The sequence below is a fragment of the Scleropages formosus genome, chromosome 1, assembly GCF_900964775.1.
Source record: "Scleropages formosus chromosome 1, fSclFor1.1, whole genome shotgun sequence".
NCBI classification, from domain to species: domain Eukaryota; kingdom Metazoa; phylum Chordata; class Actinopteri; order Osteoglossiformes; family Osteoglossidae; genus Scleropages; species Scleropages formosus.
In genome coordinates, this window is record NC_041806.1 from 16,735,827 (window position 1) to 16,757,351 (window position 21,525).

Consider the following 21,525-nt stretch of genomic DNA (forward strand, 5'->3'; position numbering starts at 1 on the left):
TAACAGGAGGAGCTGCAGACTAACACGCGCGTGCGGGCACAGTGGGTTTGCTTGAACCTTTTCTGAAAAGGGGGTTAAAATGTCAAGACTGCTCTTTTCGAGGCTGAATGGGTACAATCCCGTGGAATAAATCACTGCGCTGTCCTCATGTGGTCCAAAGTGGGGGGAACACTCACTCTTTTGCCATTCATTACCGTTTCCCCGACTTTACCATGGTGTGCCTTATGGTACCCATTAGATGGCAGTGTCTGTTCGGCGCAGGCTTTGCTTCCCTCGCATCACGTCACTGTTCGTCCTACAAATGTACTCACAGAGTGAGTTTTCTTCAAAGGCCAGATCTGCCATGAGAAGCACAAACCAGTGTTTTTCCATACAACCGGTGCTTTCCATGAGTTTTGCGTTTTGCTCACATTTGAAGGTCTCTCATTTCACCCAGAGTTCGCCGTTTTATTTGCTGTCATTCTCTTTCTTCATTTGCGTTCATACCTTGAGATCTGTGCTGTGTCTGAGTCGTGTCCACTTTGGTCCTTTTGCACTTATCCTCTTCATTCCCTTTCATTTGCGTTCTGCTCGCCTTCCTCTATTCACTGATATATTTCGTACCATCCTTTTGTGTTCACGTATCATTTGGTGTTTCAACTTTGCTGCCGGTCCATGTCGTATAATGTCGTAAATAAAATGGATTTCTGAGTTTTTCTGTGCCGGTCATCCCACCCACCACTATTCGCACTTCCAAAATGCTGTTGACCGTTCCTCGCTGAAGCACCACCTATATGGACAAGAAGAATTTGAAACGTAAAGAAAACGGACCACCTTAGACATTCAGAAATAAGGAGAAAAACAGTGACGTTGCAGAAACGTGACAAAATATAAACAGGAAACGGCAGGTGTCAAAGCAATTAGCAGCACAACAGGTGTTAAGATGGACAGTGAGGGTCACTAACTAGTTTCTGAAGAGCATTTAAAGAAGACAAGGAAGGTGCCCCCTAAAATGGAGCAACCCCCTTATGGAAGCTTTCTGAATAAAATGGAAAGGGATTTTGGATGGGACCTGGTACAGCACCGGGGGAGGGGGGGTTGTAGCTGCACTGAGTGAACTGAGCGCTCTAAAAAGGGACAGGGCAGTGGAGAAGAGCGCACGTGACACGAATGGAGCCGGGAAAATCAGCCATGGTGCCAGACAGGCAACTCGAAAAAGCGACATGCAGCAAGGGAGACGACATACACGGGGGTGAAAGCAAAGCAAAACAAAGGTGGAGGGAGCCAGTAACATCCCAAGTAAATGTCACCATTACAGGGAACCAGGAGGAAATAAAATCACACAGGTCCGAGAGCCAGCTGCTTCCCACCCCATTGGGGGGTTACAATCAGAAAAACCACAAGTAGAAACACAGGAGACAGGGCACATTGGCATTCGGCTGTAAGCCAGGGGAAAAAATGGGGAACGAAACGAAGTTGGGTCTGTGACCCTGACATGAGAATGGAGCCACAGGCGAGAAAAACACACTGCTGGTGACGAAAAGCGCAGCAGGAAAGCAGGTGGGGGGCGCCAGGAACCAGGCAGCAGGATCAGGATCACCCACAAGCAAGCGCGTTGTCCTCGCTGTTACTATGGAGTTTTAGTGAGCCATTACAGTACAGTCTCCTTTTTATCTTACCAGAACGAATCCAGTGTTATAACCTGAAGTTTTGAAGAAATTCTAAATCACCACCAAGTTGTGCTATGTATTTAATGTATTAAATACAACTGTAATAAATAAGATAATCAATAAAAAATATTCCATAGTATATATTTTAACTTTGTTACCTTAAAAGTACAATAAAATTAAAATTAATTCAAAACGACTGAAAATAGAAGACATGTTCTCCACAGATTCCTACTTAATACAGATTGTTGACCGATTTATCCAATAAACATGTGCCGTTTGCCATCTTGTTACCGATTACAGACATTCAGAAACACCAGACTGTAGCTGTAAAAACACTGTGGAAGTAAGTGGAATTAAGAGTGTCCTAAACTCCCCATGTCTGGATGTATTTTACCGCCAACTAGTGGTGGTGTGCAGGAATGCAGGTCACACATGCATCAACAGCACACACACACACACACACACACACACACACATTTTCAGAAATGCAATTAAAATATGAAAATAAAGAAAGGAAAATGTTTGGGTCTTCGAACATCCAGAAATTGGACCCAAGGTACTAATAAATCTATACCTGATCAGAATCAAACATAAAATAAAGATTGAAATGAAACATAGCATTTTGTATTAGGTTAGCAAATATATTTTTAATGTATTTATTTTAGCACAATGACAAAAAGGGCGTCATTTAATTAGATAAAAGCCACACTTTTACTTTCTAAATATACATATTGTCTTTACATATTTTTTCTTGATGCTTTCTCATGAAAGATATTTTTCAGAAAAAAAAACAACATACATGTTAATATCAACTAGTAAAGGCATAATTATAGATTTTAACATTTCTAACAGTCACTGAATCACAAAATTGAACGGTGCTCAAAATTCACTCCAGCACAGTCCAGTGTGAGACTCCTATTATAACATTATACAATGGTTGGTACATTTTCAATCTACAGTATAAACAATCTACAAATTATATATTAATTGTGTTTGACAATGAGTCATTAGAAATAACATAATTTAAGAGGGTTTTTCCTTTGTTCTGCCATTACTACATGTTGGTCAAGTGAACACATTACAAATGGTGTTTTTCGTTGCACAGTGAGGCTCATGCAGAAGCCCTGTTATAAAACACTGAGCTCAGTTCTGCTAAAATGTTCTTGAAGAAAATCTCTTTCCAGCTTCCCTCAACTGAGCACTGACATGTTTCTCCAAGCAGCCTCTAAACTGCATTCCAGTACTGCCCATCCGCTCAAGGTTTCATCTCCATCCTAACATCTAATTCTTCTACGTAACAGTAATTCTGTGAGAGCTTCCATTCCTACTTATGTCTCCGGTGTAGAAATCCATTCCGTGATGCAAAAGTCACAAAAAAAATCAGTGTAAAGCCAAATACAACTGAAACCAAACCTAAAATTTTATAAAATAATCATCACAGGTTCAGAAATCACAGCATGGCATCGTGGCTATTGATCAAACGGGTTATTTCTAGATTCACACAACTGCACTTCACACTTCATCACCAAGATATTTAGTATTTTAACCTTTACTGCTAAGTTTTACAGCACAAATTATTTCCTATTTATATTTTTCTTTATAATTTATTATAGCACATGAGAGAGTGCCTATGAAAGGATTTCTAGTTCAATTTAAATTAACTGCCACTCTGACTACCACTACCACTACTAATCTCTGAACAAACACTGTAACCAGTTCCAGATGTCCAAAATACCCACACAGCAAGTATCTCCACATTACTGGATATACTGTATTAATTCAAGCCAAAGCCACACTGTTTACTATGCTCTGATACATGCAGCTTTTGTTGCTTATGCAGAAGGACCTCATATGTAATATCACTCCTTCTTGTTCAAGCCTCTTCCTTCCACATCTGAGGCTCTTGAACATGTGAGGCACAAAGACAGACTCCATTGATAACAAGCAAGGCCTTGTATATTTGCTGAGAAAGAAAGAGATGACATGGTCTTGTCTTTGTGGTTTTCCTTTTCAGCAGACGTGAGAGTGGTGTGCAGACACCTACTATGGCAGTGTGGAGAGGCGTAAACCTCATCTTAGGTTGGCTTTTCAGGAGATTCCACATGTGCGAATGACTTTGTCATTTCCTGCAATATCGTTCTACTCCCACCAGCGCTGGTCATTACGAAGAGATCAGAGTCGCTTCTCCGAGTCTCAGCGTGAATCAAATAACCATAAATGCAGCTAAAAAGATGCTGCGTCTCCAGTCTGGAATGGACTTACTGAGTTCATTTTAAATGACAAAATTCACCTCTGGACCCACAACTCAAACATTTGAAAACACATATCTGCATCCATAAAGAAAACCATTAATGTAGCTTGAATAAGAAATATAAAAATAATGTATTATGTTGACTTGGGCTTTTTATAGAAGCATTATCAAGAATGTTTATCAAGAAACACAACGGATCTTTCAATAAGCAATTCTGCCCCAATAATTTTTGTCCCACTTAAGTACCATATAAAATTATACATAAAATACATTAGCATCAATAAATAACTCAATAACAAAACACATTCCAATAAAATCACAATATGTACAGCTTAACGAAACAAAGAAGAAAAACCACAAATACCACAAAAACGGCTGTCTAAAAACCAAATACGAAATTCCAGAAAACTCTTTCCCTTGTCCATCTTCTCAACCGCATTTTCAAATGACACCTTCCCTGCTCCGCGACCGCATGGCTTTACAGTTAACAGGGTAAAGTGTGTGAATAATGAACAGTGCAGCTGAGGCATTTCAGCCCACTGATGACAGGGCACCCCAGGGGGGCGCTCTGGACCCACACATGTGCTGAATGAGTGAGCGCTCCACATCACTGTTTCAGCAAGGTGGCACTGCCATGCAAAGCAGTTTTTTAATTCTTTTGCAATGAAAATAAAGAATGTTGTTGATAAGTGCGAGCGCCCGCTGTCTCTGCGTTTGCACGCAAGTGCCAACATACAAAAAGGCCCAAGTGTGTGTTTACATGTGTCATTTTCCAGGATTTATCATCAGTGTATTTTTTATTGTTTAATTGTAATTACCATTAATTATAACACATTTTTTATTAGTGTAATTACCTCTTTAGGTCCAATTTCTGGAAGTAATATAGCCTTATGTGCTTTACTTTCCTCATAAATCCCTCAGAATAATCCCAAAAAGTATACTTAGTGAGGACATTCCGATATATGAGCTAAATTTAGCTGCTTTTCCCCCAAAAACAAAAGTGCATAAATTACTTGCTTCCAGCTTTCATATGTTTTAAAGTTCTGTTGTGATGGAAAAGATGAAACGTGAAAGTCAATGTCCAGTTGTCACAATCGTATGCAAACAGCTGTGTGTGTGTGTGTGTGTGTGTGTGTGTGTGTGTGTGCGCGCATGCCTACCCATGTACATTTCACTGCACCATTATAAGCAACACCACCTCCATGATGATTGTAGAGGAGAAAAATAATTTCCAAAGCATCACAACTGACAAAGTTTAAAGACAACAGGGTGAAGAGCACTTCGGAGCCCCCCAGTGACACCGCAGGACTCATTTTCCACGACGGCCTTCCCACAACTGCTCCTCGGAGAATAGGCAGAACATCTAGAAATCTGTACGCATAGTTAGAACACGGACCAGTAAAACACGGTAACATGTTCCTCAGCCAACTTTCACATTCCCAGTGGGGCTAAACACTCTCTCCATTTCAGCCTAAAGAGGCAACAATGAGCACCTTCTCTGTCCGATCCAATCACATGCTCATCGGTCCTTTCACACGTCCATCCTCTGTCCCCCACCACACTGGTCCAATGTCTTTCACACAATGCAAACCCTTCAGTTCCCACACACACACACACACACACACACACACACACACACACACACACACACACACAAGCAAGCAAGCCTCACACAATAGTGACTGAACCATTCCAGCCTGTGTCAGTGTCAACGTACCAACGTCTGCAATGCAAACCCCTCTCAGTTAAATATTTTTAAAGGATTAAAAAGCTGTATTAGAGTTTAGCAGCTCCTCTGAAATATGTTCTGGTTTCATTTATCCATAAGATCTGAGTGACACTGATGGCATTTTGTGCGACTCGTATCGAGTCCTGTACGTCAATGACAAGTTAAAATTTAATTAAGGACCACAATAACAGTCTCCAATGCTATAGCTTCTTACAAAAAAACACATTATTTTATTAAATGTCTTTCATTAAAACCCTTACAATGACCACTTTTTAAAAATTAATACCCTGAATACCCACCCGGTGTCTTTGTCATTCTCTCCTTTCTGTATGAGGCAGGGCTCACAAAAGGCGCAGCATTGCGCACGCCTGCGCAGAAAAATGCAAACCCACAGAAGCATGAGCGCAACTGGGTCGACACGACACCGCAGCAGAACTTCTGAGGGAAGGACCACGTCCGAAACCACAGGGCACTTTCACAGCAAACAGGTTGGCAACAGCCTAAAGAATAAGCTGTGGGTGAACGAGTTCGCGCAGCACTGGAATGAAAAGCACAAGTTGAGAGAATGCACTGGTACTGAAACACACCACAAGTCTCCACTGAACAGGCCGATCCAAGAGTCCACAGGTTCTGCTCCTCTAAGGCATTTGCATAGAAAATGTTACTCTCACCGCTTAGCAGAAAACAGCTTTTACTTGGCATAACAGCGGTAAAAATGTTCATGTACAGCTAAGCACACATTTTAGTTCATATAAAAGGTCTTGGTCCCAGCAGCAGGTCCTAAAGCATCATGGGAGTTGGTTGTCACCCTACAGCTGTGGAGGCAGGTGAGCCACTGAAAGACTAAGAACAACAGAGAGGCTTTTGTCCCCAAGGGGGACGCTAGTCCTACGCATGGAAACACTTGCTGGAGTAAAGAGAAAAGAGTAAGTAAAGTGAGCAGTAAGCTCTTGAGGCCTTTTCACAAAACGCCTCAAGGACACAAGGAGAGCTTCATGCATCAGGATGGCCAGCGCTCCACCTTGTCTTTAACCACAGATGGAACACGACGATCTGCTCTTCTGTCAGGACGCACAATCATTGTGTGACTGTGTTGTGCGACAGTCCAGAACTAAACAGATGCAAAGAGAAGACAGGACCCCTTTATTAACTACCCACGAGAAAGGGGGGCGGGGTCCTCCATCACTACTGTACTTTATTTTCGCCTCCTGGTCCCCATTTGTCTCTCACTGCAATGATCTAACCCTAACCTTAACCCCACGGTTTGATGATTACCAAAAGCATACGTTACCTCGCCATAGGTTCAATTTCTGTTGGCGGGACACTCTCTCTTTGGCAACTGTGTAATTTACACACACAAACGTGCGTGTGAATGCAATCACACTGCTTTTCAAAGGTAATATAAGAGAAGGATATCACCTAATTCCATGAATAAACCTGTACAAGTCTTATAATAATCTATATAGAGATATATCTGCAAAAGATTTTTATAAATAGATATCATTATCTTGATATACTGTACTTATTCTAACATCTATACAGTTAATAATATCGGTGATGTATAAGTCATATGTAATACTTTCACGTAAATTCGGTAATGCTGTCATAAATTATTTCATAAAACTGGGAAAACAAGAGACATAAACTTCACAGACATGTTGGGCATTTTTATAGTTTGGCAGCACAGCGCTACCAGAAGGTCAGTTCAGCGAGACTGGGAATAAATCTCAGAGAGCGCCAACCCAACAGCATATACTGTCACATCATTGTCCCTGTCCCCTCCCCACCCCCCCGGGGATTCCCACCTCCAGCCTCCCTCCCCTCCCTCAGGTGTGGGACGAGGTGGTCCAGCAGGGCTGAGATCGCTCACAAGAAGTTTCCGGTGCGTTCCGTTGGGTAGCTTGGGTGGCTGGATGCGACAGGACTGATGAGCAAAAGAGGGAGAAGTGCGCAGGACCTTACGTGCCTAAGGTCATGAACTCTGACCTCACGCCTTCTTAGGGGGAGGAGCCAACTTGATGATCTCATCTTCCGAAGGTTGGCGGATGATGTCTGACAAGGCAGAGAGAGCAGAATGAAGAGAGGAGCCGTCATTTGAGTCTTTTAATATGGTGGTGAAGAACAAATCGAAGAAAGGAAAAGCTCACCTTTGTACTTCTTGGCAGACGGGATACGCGTGAGTTTGGTGTCAACCTCATCGTCTTCAGAGATCTTGAGCACCGTGGTGCGGTACTCGATGACGCGTGTCAGCAAGTCAGGGCGCCGCGAAATCTCAAAGATGTGCTCGATGTAGCATAAATTATCTGCAGGAAGACCACAGCGGCAGGAGTAATGGGTGTTTCTAGCAGAACATTCCTCATTCGCAGCAGCTACACACATAGGACACACTGCAGGGTTGAACACACGTCTGAACTGCCGTGAATGTCGAAAACCGCCTGTAATTATGCTGCTGAACTGACACACGTGTCGGCGCTTTTCATCAGCACACACTGTATGGGAGCTTTCTTTCCTTCCTTCCTTTTCGCTCACCATGGGCCAGCTTGTCGTTCTTCTCCAGGTAGCTAAACCACTCTTTGGAGGAGGTGATGGCTTCACTCTCATCTTCAGGGATGTCCTCCTTGCAGGCAGACTTGAGCTGCTCAAGATCCTCATTGGTGATATTGTCTGAAAGGTCACAGAGCAGGACGCGGTACTCCGACATGGCCTGTAGAGGAGAGAGGGAAGCTTACCTTCTCGCCAACTTGTACATTTTCAGAAATAGAGTTTTTAACATTTATTCCCTTTTTTAAATTACATATTCTATAAGCTGAACTATTTCTACAATTTCTCGCTGGATGTGAGTGACCTGTCAAACCAACTGGAGTCAGCTGATAGCGTAGTAGTTAAAGATGCTGCCTTTGGACCCAAAGATCACAGGTTTGAGTCCCACCTCCAGATGTAGCACCCTTAAGCAAGGTATTTACCCTGACTTGCTCCAGTAAAATTACCTAGTTGAATAAATGGGTAAATAACTAAGTCACTTTGGAAAAAAGTGACGAATAAATGGCAAGTGTGCTTCTTGTGATTTGGTGAATCTAATAGTCTTGTAAGAAGAACCATGCTGTTCCCATGGAGATGAGTGTAGATAATAACAAAAGTTTAAAGTGCCAAGAAGAGAATTATTGATGAACGTTCCTATGGGATGAATCAATAATCAGTTGCATAGTAAACAGAGGAGACAATGTATTTTTATTTTCAATAAATTTAAAACAGTATTCATTTTAATTTGTCAAAGTTAATAATAATATCATCTTAGAGTGTTTTTTATCTATTATAGCCATAACAGGTTTATACAGAATGTAACCCGTGACTACATCAATAGACAGTAACTGCTTGTACTAAATAGGGTCACAGCAGTCCAGAGCCTATCCCAGGCAGAAGGCTGGGGGGTACACCTTGGACAGGATATTAGTCCTTTGCATGGTAGCCACACACACACACACACACACACACACACACACACACACACACACACACACACACACACACACACACACACCTGTGCCCTGTATGAAAGTGTAAATTTATGAGGTCTAAGAATCTGAAGGAAACTGCCGGTGAACACACACGAGGAGTGCAGCAGCGCAGAGTGTGAAACCTTCAATGTGTCTCACAGAAGTACACAAAGATGCGCTCACACACACGCCCACGTGCAGGGCCACGCACCCACACAGAGCAGCGAATGCAGCAACAAAGCGGCAGAATGTACCCCGTCGCACGCGTATGCACACAGGCACACAGACACACAGACATACACACACGTGTCCACACTGTGTGATGGATGGATGCAGCAACAAGGCTACGCCATCTTACTCACCTGAAACATACAGACTTGCATGCACATACATGCAACACCTGGAGTAATGCTCATTAAGGTACAAAGAGCATACGAACACACACAACACACTGCTGTCTGAGAGTGGCGAGCGCCCTGTTGAGCTGAACAGAAGGCGCACCAGAAGGCCTGCGATGGGATCAGAGCGAAATGTTAACACAAAATGACTCACTTTCTTCTGTATCGCAATTTATCAATTCTTTTTTCTATACGCTCAGGTCTGCCTGGAAAATGTCTGTAGTTTAAATAAACATGATTGATTAGGGTGCCCACTATTGATTTTGAATAACATACATTCATTAAATTACACTTCTCCTTCACTTCTATAACAACGTCACCACTAATCTCCTTAAAACTGCACAGCCCACTTCCCTCGCTTTACTACACTAGCAGTCGAACCAGTACCTGTCTGCGAGGTTACACAGAAAATCAGGTCCTCTGTTAAAGGTTCCTGTATTCTGCTGTTCAATGGTAGACTGAGTGAAAGTACCTGATTGGTACCGTACATCATACTGTTCATTTCTCAGAGTTTGTGGAAGCTGCCACAACAAGAGCACAAACTTTACCTCGCAAGTTGCACAAAGTGCGTGGGGGTTTGAATAAGTGTCTGTGTACAAGAGATGAGGGAAAGCACAAACACATGTCCTTTCCATACCTTCATGTGTACTTATCCAGTAGGAGTCCTGCTTACAGCGCTAATGGACATTTACCCTACCCTCCTTAGCAACCAGCAACCTATTCGCAACCCCAGGTCAGCCGTGACATATGGCCTTTTCACAATATGGCCTCCAATCTTAAAATATGGCACATGTTGTCATAGAAACCAGATTTGCCTTTCAAACAGAAGGCTGTTACCTAGCAACAAGAAACAGCCCTCATCCCAAAAAACATGGGGGAATGAGCAAATGAGATGCCATAAGTGATGGACAGGAAGTCTAGACGATGTCAGTGGAAAGTCAAAACAATACACAGCAGGCACCTTCTGTAGACCTACAATACCGCCAACTACCCATGGACCAGAGTAAGGGTTGGGATATACAGGATCCTGTACCATTTATGGGCCACAGTAAGGACCAAGACCCACAATACATTGTACTGCTGTGGACCAGAATGAGAATTATTAAACTTCATTAAACTCTTTGTTTAACACAGTTAATCTGCCCTCAGTGGCTCAGTAAAGTATCAACCAGCGGTGCTCTTCTCAGTGTCATCAGCTCGCTGTGATAAATGAATAAATTAATCGAATGCCTCCGTGGGCAAGAGAGACTTGCAAAATAAATAAACACATAAATAGATAAATAATGCACTGTAGCAACATTTAATAATGCAATAATCGTAAAGAATACATGAAAAAAGGCATTACCGCTTGCCGCAGTGTCAAGCTGGGAAATCAGAGCCACTCGGAAGAAGGAAAATAAAATCACAGGTTTAAGAGAAAGCAGCTGCCACTCCCTTGAGCCTTCTGAGTCGGGGAGCAGTTGACTTACTAAGGTTTACAATTAGTGCTCAGCAGGGGTTAAATCCCGGAGGAGTGGGACTTACTAGGGTTTACTCTTAGTACTGTCTATGCAAATATACTTGGCCATCACAAATATTTCATGGGCACAGGATATTTTGCGAGACATCTCAGCTTTGTAAATGTAAGGCCAAGATTACTGGGGCGACATTCATTCTACTGTTCAAAAAGCATTAATTTGTCCCCCTATAATCCCACCATAAACTCCCTGAAAAAAATGTGTGTTTGACTCAAGAGTAAAAGCAAAGATAACACTTGACTGGTGAGATAATTCTGAACAAACTCAGGAAGATTAGGTCACATATTCGGTTCTTCTGAGATCAAGATGTATGACGCCGCTGCCTTCGCTTTCCAGTTGCGTTACTTGTATGGATTTGCATTTTCTCAGTACTGCACATCGACTCTGTGTCTGTATTTTGAGAACCATTTCTGTTCTGATGCTAATCTGCTGCATTTGAGGCTTGATTTGCCTCCTCTAGTCCACACCATAAACTGCCTTCATAGTTATGTGGTTATCTCAAGTCTTGAAGGAAAAGTTAGTACTCAGTCTGTAAGGAAACTCAAAGAAATGTAAGGTGAGGTCACAGTTTGGAATGTGTGTAAGGGCCATGACCACCGGGTCAGTTATCGCAGCGCTTCCCTTATTCCTTCTCTCATCCACCAATAGGTATCTACTCATGCTGTTGTGATCCAGTTCAATTCTGCTGCTAAGCAAGTAGAAAAGAAAAAGCAAAAAGTGGAAAAAGCAATGGAGGCAAACAGTAACTGCAGGAATGGGGGGGCAGGAGGTGCTTCACCCTCATCATGGACCAAGCAGGACGGGAGGGCACAATCTGCCACGAAACGCCCTTCTGTTCACTGATATTTTGCATCAAGGCTCTGACTCACCAGAGCCATCAGACACTGTGCAGCAAGCAGGGCCCCAGCAGGGGTTCGAGCCCCATGTCGTGTCTACAGCACCCATCTGGCTCACTATCTGTCCGTGAGACCCTCATCCACTCCTGGCAGCTAGTTCTTCTCTGGCATTCTGACACAACGTGAGTGCTGCTCATCACTCTTGTGGGTGGCAGACACTGGGGTTGGAAAGAACAAGGTACCACGTCCCCATAGACTTGCTTTGGAACATGAGAATTACATAACTCACATTACTGTCAGTGCAGGGAACGAGTGCAAAGTTAGTAGCTACAAATGACGGTATCACAACACTCTCCTGTGACACTGAATGGTTACCGATCTTGTGGTTTTCGGACTATGGCATTGTGGGCTGGTTTACTGGACTGGTACAAAGGCCGACATGCTTTCTGTCCCATTTCCCCAACACACCCTTTTCTGTCCACTGTGGTCTTTTTGTGAATAAGACATTTGAGGCCACTTTGAGATCCTGTTCAAAAACATCAGCATTAACATTTTTTGTAGGGACCACAAAGACTACATGCTACTCATCACGATACCTCTGGATGATCATCCCTTCCACTGCAGAAAGAGCATTACACTTCTGCACCTATGGCCACTTGGTAGTCCCACCCACCAAAGCTCCAAAATCAAGTCTGCAGCCTCTCAGTTTCAGCTCTGATTAGGGACAACGATCTCCCTTGGTCCCTCAGAGATGCCAAATCCCTTTCAATGTTCAAGAAGGGTCTCAAAACACATCTCTCTCAACAGCGCTGATGGCAAGTTCAGCCGAAGGTCACAGCACATCTCTCAGGCTTTAAAGGCTCTGAGTAACTGTCACTCACCATAAGACTCTCGTTTTGTCCTGAAGGACTTGATCTTGAAAGCAGAACAAGTAAGATGGAGACAAGCTGTCTTCTTTTAGAGTCACTGTATGGAGAAAAAAGGTATTATTTTAAAAATAAAATCATGATGATAATGATGAGGTTCCTTTTGACACTAGAAAAAAGGGAAAATCTGCAGAAATGCACAAGAAAGAGGCTCTTGAGTTACAGAAATGAGCACAATGATCATAACGTTAATAAAAGAGTACATCAGTAGTTGCAGTACAGTTGAATGCGGCTGCCGCCCACGATCCCATCTCATGCCACGCGTGCATCACGACTTGATCATGTGTCACCAAAGGGTGGTGGGGGGGGTGCAATCACAGCACGTTTCATTCTCTTGATGTTGTTGTTGAGATTTCAGGGATCCGGTGCGCTCCACTATGCATCATATTTTACATTTACATAATTTACTGAAGACAGATTTCTCTGCCGTATTGTGTGTCTGTGTCCTCTGCCTCTGAGGTGCTTTGTGTCTGCATGTGTATGTCTGAACATTCACTGGAAAAGTAATTTGGTAACAGGTTCCAGTGTGTACAGTTCCTAAGTGCATGACAAGACCTCAGCTGAAGATACTGAAATGCATCAAAATATTATTCTTTAATATTTTTAATTTTTTTAAAAATATACTTTTAATATATTTAATATTAGAAATAAAAAAAGAGAAAAAGTTATTTATTTATTTATAGGAAAATGAAACCCAAAATTGTTTAAAAAATACTTGATAAAATACTTAAAGTGACTTTCCTGTGTACAGCTCTTAGTATGTAACAAATATTTCTTTAAAACTGCAGAACTGGAAGGAATCATTGTTATTCTTTGTACCAGCCTCCCTTCCCCTCATTAAGATCATGAGGAATTTTGGGTGAAATTAAACATTTAAAAATCAACTTTGCATCAATATTTCAAGTGATGTGCAAGCACGTCGCTCCAAATACAACACAAAAACTGTTAGAAATGTGTCAAAACACTTCATTTACAAATAAACCGGCTGCTGTCATGGCTGATTCCTCGGCTGTACCCAGATGAGCAGTGTATGGAACACAGCAAGCACCAAAGCTGGAGTGTGTGACCTGAGCACTGCAACTTATGCTGCTTGCAATGAACAGAATGCGACATGAGGTGTCGGCACACAGGCACAAATCCAGCTGTTCCTGGCGATCCGCTCTCAAGCCCCTTCGTCACCATGGCAACGCTTCCTGCTCGGGGCTTAAGGGCAGAGGAAAGAAAGAGCAGCTGGATTTGCTATTGAAACCAAAGTTTGGACTAATTCCCCGTGTCCGAACTGTGATTACCGCGCCACCCCATGCACCCCCCACCGTCGGCGTGTTTAAAGCCTATTCCATCGCCATACAGAACCAACTTCCACGCTGTCTCTCCAAATCCATCTGTCCCCTGGTGTCCCATTCAGCCCTGAGCCCTTTTGCCCCACCCTCTTACTGCAGCCCTACACTTCATACTTTGACACGCAGCTCGCTGCAAAGCCCTCTTTGGCGAAACAAAAACACACAACGGATGGGACTGGAAACACAAAGGCGCCAATGAAATGGGCTCTGGGGTAAAAACACTCCCTGGCAGGGTTTAGCGCCCAAAGCCCCAGCGCAGACATGTCGTCAGCCGCATCCACCCGGGGGGGACACACCTCAGGCCACTAATACCCCCCATGGGACAGGAACGGAAACCACAGTGCTCCTCTGTGTCACAACCACTGTGCTGCTCTTTAGATGTCAACGTCAGGGGTCCCCATGTTGACAGCTCAGCAGGCCAGGAGCTGCTCTGAGACAGAGGACACTGAAAAGGAGAGTGGAACAGCTTGCTCAGGTGCATCAGGGTACTCTGTGTGTGTGTGTGTGTGTGTGTGTGTGTCAGCAACTGACTACTTTCCTACATATTCACATTCAAGTCTTTATTCATTCACCTATTGCTCTTCTCCAGAGCAGCATACACCCTTAAGATATTTACAGCATTTTAGCCATTGATACAGCAGGGTAATTTTTACAGTTTCAATTTAGGGTAAGTACCTTGACCAAGGGTACTACAGCAGGAAGTCGGATTTGAATCCAAGTCCTACCAGTGCAAGACGGCACTGCTAACCACTGCACCAACTGTTGTCCCTCCAAACTGTAATGTACTGTACCCTGAATGGGAGGTAAATGAGAGCAAGGACAGGGAACAGAAAGCAGTAAAGTGGAGTAAGAAATAAAGAAAAATATTAAAGGCGTTTTGTAGCAGTGTCTGAGAACAGGAGGATCCTTCTGTGGCAAATGAACAAGAAAAAAGATGACAGAGGGAACATGAGCGGGTGGGTGCAGGTGAGGGATAGGTGAGTTTGGGTGCACAATTATGAGTGTTTGGGTCTCCGTAGGTGGGGGAGCATGTGTGTGGAGGCGAGTTAGTGTATGTAGGTGTGTGGAGACAAGTTAGTGTGTGTGTGAGTGTGTGGAGGTGGGTTAGTTGCCTGTGGCAGTGTACGAAGGGGGGGTGACTTTGTCACGGTGTTTCAGGGCCATGGCTTTACCCTACAGACAGAGCAGTTCCTCCACAGCCAGGTACCGATTGTTGGTGAGACATCAGAGAGACGCCAGTAAGACGCGACAGTTCCCCGACTGGAAAATGTGGAAACGAGAGTAATGGTTCACATGGTTCATAGAATACAGGGCAATTTTTTTTTACTTAAACAAAGTCAACTCACGACATACAGAATGAGGGGTTGCCGTAAACCAGGGAGAATCTGTACCAAGATTACAATGAAAAGTAGTATTTCAGTGTCCAAAGTGACAGAATGCTAGATACTATGTAGATAATATAGACACTAGATAATGTTCTCAGAGATGTACGTCGCTCTGGAGAAAAGCATCTGCTGAATGAATACATGTACATGTAAGTGTGGACACAATACAGAACTATTTACAGTCTTTCATTTGTCTGTACTGCAGATCCATGTAACACACACACAAAAAGCTGAAACACATGTTTCTGTATCGTGGGAGGAAACCCACGCGAGAGAACACGAAAATCCACAGAGAAAGGAAGGCGATCGCAAAGACCAGAAGAAACTTCATGTAGTTAAAGCATTGTATACCTACTACTAACATTTCAGACGTTTATAACTACTCCAAGATATGCCAAGTGTGAACATTACATGCAAAGATCAACACGCTGGGTGGCGAGACTGCAGAGTTGGTCGAGCTGAAGGAGAATTTGTGGCGGAAAGTAAACTGTAAGTATTTCTCTTTGGAAGGAAAAACATTAAGTATTGAAGACAAGAGCTTTTATTACAAGCACTAAAGAATACTTTCAATACATTTCCTCATGAAATATTCAGCAACGCCTTTCACTGCTCTCGTGATGCTCAGGTCACGTACTGAAACATATTTTGCCCATTTTTCGAGCAGCTGAGTACTCGCACATACTTCATAGGGGGCTTTTTCAACCGAACAAGCTGAATGCACATCGTCCTTAATGCGCAGCTCAGAAAAAAAATGTCCAGGAGCTGAAAGCACACGAAATTGTTCTCCTCCATCACAGTGCCTCGCTCGCTGCCCGAAACAAAGTGAAATGTGAGCGCTGCAGGCTGCTGTCCAACCAGTGCCAGCGAATCTCCTCACTCCAATTTCATCACGACTGCAGTGTTGAATAGAACTGTTCTGGGGCAAATTACCTTCAGGGAGACCTGCAAACATTTTTAGATTTGAGATGAAAGGGGGAAAAGGGTTAGGAGTTAGGATTACAGGTTAGGGGTTAGTGCTTAGGGTAAGCGGTTAGGGGTTACTGGGAAGAGTTAGGATTAGTCCTAAGGAAAACCCCAACCCTAACGGCAGAAGCATACCCCCGGGTTAGGATGCCCCAGGAAAAAGCCAACGGTCCAATAAAGTCCAGCTGTTTATTGTCAGTATGAGAAGGACGTTCGTCAAAGCACTGCCGCACACAGAGCTGCACGTAACATCAGTCACTTGACTCAATTCTTTTAATCAAGGACGAATAACCCATTTTTAGTGGAGACTAGCAAGGATTAAAGGATTAAAAATGACGCAGTTTAACCACACACTCATGTAGAAAGATGCATAACCTCAAAATCAAAGCAAATTGCAAGATAAAGCAAAAAGTGCATGTGAAGCCAAGGACTATTTGAGAGTTTGGCGTGGAGTGAATTTCATGATAATATTTGTAAGAAAACACACAGCAGCACGGTTACGGTTAAGCAGAGTTGGACACATGGAAATGGACACATGTGCTTCGGTTCACTGTGTTCCCCAGCCTCACTTTCCTGGGTAAGAAAACACAACTTTTGATTTATATAATAACTTGTACAGCTGTTTCCTGCAGAATGGGAAGCAGTGGGGTTATGGGCGGCAACTTCTCCAAAGAACCACTGTTAAAACTGGGCTCATCCAGAGGGCATTGAGAAGAAGCGCATTGCGATGTTGCTAAGAATTCAGTCTCAGACAAGAAAAGTTCAGTTCTCCTCGGGCTGTGGAATAAAGCCACGCTGCGAGAGTTACACCTGTTCTGGACTAAGAATAAGAATAAGAATAAGCCCAGAGGTAATGCTGTGCTTTTAAGACAACCGAAGAAGTGGAAGAAAAACCTGTAGGATGTTCTGCGCTATACATGAGGATACTTAAGCATCCAGTTAAAATATGGATAAAATTATTACAATTGGTAATTCACAGAATATATTTCAGTGAGCTTTGAGGGTACTGCTTATTTGTACAGTTTTGCAAATTCAGCACAGTTTTCCAAAGAAAAAAAAAAAAAAAAAAAAACAACCTTGAGCCAGAAAGGAATAAGTGCATGCATGCAGGGTGCAATTAGTGTAATACTAGGTATTTAATGACAAAGAAACACTCTCTAAAAGCCTCAAGATGGCAAAACAGCAGCACCTGGCAACACAACACCACAAGCCTATTTTCTTTTAGAAGAAAACTGAGCAGGACCGGATCAGGACAGCTGCTATTCTGCAATCAGGACTAACTGACATCACGATAGAAACAATGGCCCAGGTTCGAGGGGGACACCATCTGTGTGCATTTCCAGGGAGTCTGTTCCCATCCAAAAACAACAACCAGAAGCTCCTTGCGCACACAGAGTGACGGCATCACAGCAAACAGAGCAATGGGACCAAAACATGGTAAGACCACGTTCCTGATGTGAGATTGGCTCCCCATGTAGATACAGAAATAAACACTAAAATGAACATTAATAAAACACTGTGAACACGGCAAACCCGCTTCATACAAGCTGGTTCCGTGTGTCTACACTCAACCGTGGGAAAAAGGAGAGCAGCAAACAGAGAGACAAACAGGTGAAGACAGACAATTCCCAGTAAGAGAGGTCAACTCCAGTACCACAGTAAACCCATCTTTTTACCACTCCTTCCTCCTACTGCACAGCTGCCATCTCCTTCCTCGGTTCTCTCGTTATTTTTTACTTCTTTTTTCTTTTCTTGTTTATTTCTTCATCCCCTTGCTCTCACATTCCCTCTCGGGAACAGAGGAGTCCTTTATGGCTCTAAGGATAGAGAACGAGCAATGGCCGGGCCACAGATGGGCGCCGCTCCCCAGAACGCTGAGCTCACACTCTCTCCCACATACACACATAGTCTCTGCACATGGGACACACACTGTGCACCTGCAGCCTTACCGAAGACTGGTAAAGCATGACAAAGAGGCCATGGAGCTAGGAAGCAGCAGCAGGTCCCTGGAACCCAGTGAGAACCTTCTAGAAACCAATCATCTGAACAGCTCTTCTTCTTGTTTCAAACAAACCCAGTTCCCTGCATTCACCCTGGCACCTTATCGATGAACACTGGAGTTGAGAGCGAGGGCCACACAGGTTTTCTTCTGAAAAATGTGAACGGACTAATTTTAGCTCTAGCAGTCAAAACTCCCTGGTCACACATGGGGCCAATAAAGGTAAACTTTCAAAAACAACATCTTAGCACTGCCCCACAGCAATTATATATGTAAATGATCCATATAGTATGCAAAATGACTGTATTTAACGAGGTGGTAATTGCCTCCCCGCCCCCACAGCCCACTGTTCTCCAGACACTTGAGGCTGACATGCATTACAATAATGATACTTGTTTTAAAAGCAGCAGTTTATTCATTCACTGACTAATTCCTTTTAAGTGAAAACCCACGAGGGCACAAAAACAAACCGAGCGTGAGCGACGGGCTGCATTGGACACACGTCCTCTTCCCATTTGGCTCGTTTAATGACAACTTGACAGCTGGCGTTTAGGGTACAGTACAAATTCACAATTCAAAATTCAAAATTCAAAAAAGAGGGCCTATCCAAGGCCCTTCTCTGTAATTCTGTTAATAAACTGAGGAAATGCTGCATGAATGAGGTCCTCATCTAGTTGACGCAACGCTAACACACAGCAGCAGACCAGTCATCAGACGTGGCCAAGGGCTTTAAGACACACTCTTTTCTTTGGACATTATCACCGTTCAATATATGTGTTATAAAATATGTGACGATTTGTCATTTGTTCTAACCTTGTGAATGTGCTCTGAGTCTGACTCCTGTGTAGAGTGCTACCCAAGAATAAATTGTACTGCATTGTACCGCATAGTGTAAGACAATACCACAATGGCGCTGCATAATGTTATCATTGTATTTATGTTTAAGTATATTAATCAACAATTAAATTACAAATTTATTAATAAGTAATAATATTAATAAGTAATGTGTATAAAATAAATACATGGCGCTTATTGGCTGAAACACACAGATTATATTAGAGTATATAGTGTATTTCTATATACAGTATGTATTTGAATTTTTGTGTACAATTGTTTAATTGATATATAACTGGAGTGTCATCCCAAATTTGACAGAGACCCCCCACAGTGACTCGATAGTCTGCTTGTTTAACTGACAACTCATTGTGGGCCATTTCTTTGCCACTTACTAAAAAAATACTGTACTCTAATATACTGTGCTCTACTGCAATACTACACTATTCTACTGCACTGCAGTCTACTGCACTACATTCTATTGAACTTCACTTATCTGCACTGTGCTATACTGTACTATATTCTACTGCACTATACTATATTCTACTGCATTATATTTTAATGCACTGCACTCTACTGGACAGCATTGTATTCTGCTGCACTGCACTCTTCAGCACTGTACTGTACTCTACTATAGTATATTCTACTGCACTGCAGTCTACTATATTCTATTGCATTTCACTCTACTATACTATATTCTTCTGCACTGCACTCTACTGGACAGCACTGTATTCTGCTGCACTGCACTCTTCAGCACTGTACTGTACTCTACTATAGTATATTCTACTGCACTGCAGTCTACTATATTCTATTGCATTTCACTCTACTATACTGTACTATATTCTACTGCACTGCAGTCTACTATATTCTATTGCATTTCACTCTACTATACTATATTCTTCTGCACTGCACTCTACTGGACAGCACTGTATTCTGCTGCACTGCACTCTTCAGCACTGTACTGTACTCTACTATAGTATATTCTACTGCACTGCAGTCTACTATATTCTATTGCATTTCACTCTACTATACTGCACTATATTCTACTGCACTGCACTCTACCGGACAGCACTGTATTCTGCTGCACTGCACTCTTCAGCACTGTACTGTACTCTACTATACTATATTCTACTGCACTGCACTCTACTGGACAGCACTGTATTCTGATGTAATGCACTCTTCAGCACTGCACTGCACTCTACTATATTCTATTGCATTTCACTCTACTATACTATTCTTCTGCACTGCACTCTACTGGACAGCACTGTACTCTACTGCACTGCACTGTACTATTATACTGTACTGCATTACAGGACAGTCCCAGAGAGAGACATGTTCTCCCAGACGTGCCCGCTACTCATGATCAGTCCACCTGTAGATCCATTTTGTCATTAAGTTTCTCTCTTGCAGCGACCAACTGCGCGCGCCACCTCCGTCCCTCGCGCCTCGCGCCGCTCTCCATCCCAGAGCACGTTCGCCAAAAATCGAGAAAAGAAATGACACATATTTCCATATTCACAGAATCAAATACGTATGAAAACCTTCGTTGAACATCAAGGAGGGTGATCCGTCTGTCTCGGAAACACGAGTGATGAGAGGGTCATGGCGCATGGCTGGTATCGTTCTGAATCACACACACACACACACACACACACACACACGCACACACTCTCAGACAGATGATGAGGAGCGATGCTCTCCCGTTCTGTTTCTCATACATTTTTTCTCACCTTCTTGCTTCGGTTATTATTCTTCTCAGCGAAATGATTCCTTCTTTCTCTGTGGATATTAAAACTACGCGAAACTGTTTTACTTCAGAGTGGATTAACCAGTCACTGAGTGCAGTGACTGCTCTCCTTTCTGCCCGTTACCGTTGATAACGGTCGCTGCAATGTGCTACAGCGCTGCTGGCTGCTGGCTGCCGGCGCCCCTCTGTGCGCGCGCTCCCTGTTCCGCCAACGGAAACGCCTTTTCCTCTCGTTCTCAGCTCCGCTGTGCTTCACCTCCCAAGCCGCGTGCGTGCGTGCGCGCGTGCGCGCGCGCACCGCTACCGCCCCTCCCACCGCTCCGCAGGCGCGCGCACATTCCTGCACGCTGATGTCACGGCTCGCAGTCCGTTCCGGCGAGCGCTCCTCTTTCCGTTCGCGGCGGTGTGTATATATATGTGTGTGTGTGTTTTTAAACCAAAAGTCGCAAGAATAAGG

The 21,525-nt window shown here is 43.3% G+C and overlaps 1 protein-coding gene across 1 annotated transcript; it reads right to left on the minus strand.

Moving 5' to 3' along the window:
- Window positions 1–2,304: 2,304 nt before the first annotated feature.
- LOC108937895 (astrocytic phosphoprotein PEA-15-like) lies at window positions 2,305–21,316 on the minus strand. The gene is made up of 5 exons (XM_018758108.2): window positions 21,052–21,316; window positions 12,756–12,840; window positions 8,159–8,333; window positions 7,777–7,932; window positions 2,305–7,681 (listed from the first exon to the last, which is right to left on the minus strand). Exons 2-5 carry the CDS (start codon window positions 12,756–12,758, stop codon window positions 7,617–7,619), a joined length of 399 nt encoding a protein of 132 aa, XP_018613624.1. The 5' UTR covers window positions 12,759–12,840; window positions 21,052–21,316; the 3' UTR covers window positions 2,305–7,616.
- Window positions 21,317–21,525: the final 209 nt, after the last annotated feature.

What these genes read in the sequence shown, in the direction of transcription:
- LOC108937895 (XM_018758108.2), bottom strand. An exon ending in GAACGACAAGCTGGCCCATG is followed by an intron (nt 7,933 to 8,158) that starts GTGAGCGAAAAG and finishes GTCTTCCTGCAG; the next exon opens with ATAATTTATGCTACATCGAG. An exon ending in GTCTGCCAAGAAGTACAAAG is followed by an intron (nt 7,682 to 7,776) that starts GTGAGCTTTTCC and finishes CTGCCTTGTCAG; the next exon opens with ACATCATCCGCCAACCTTCG.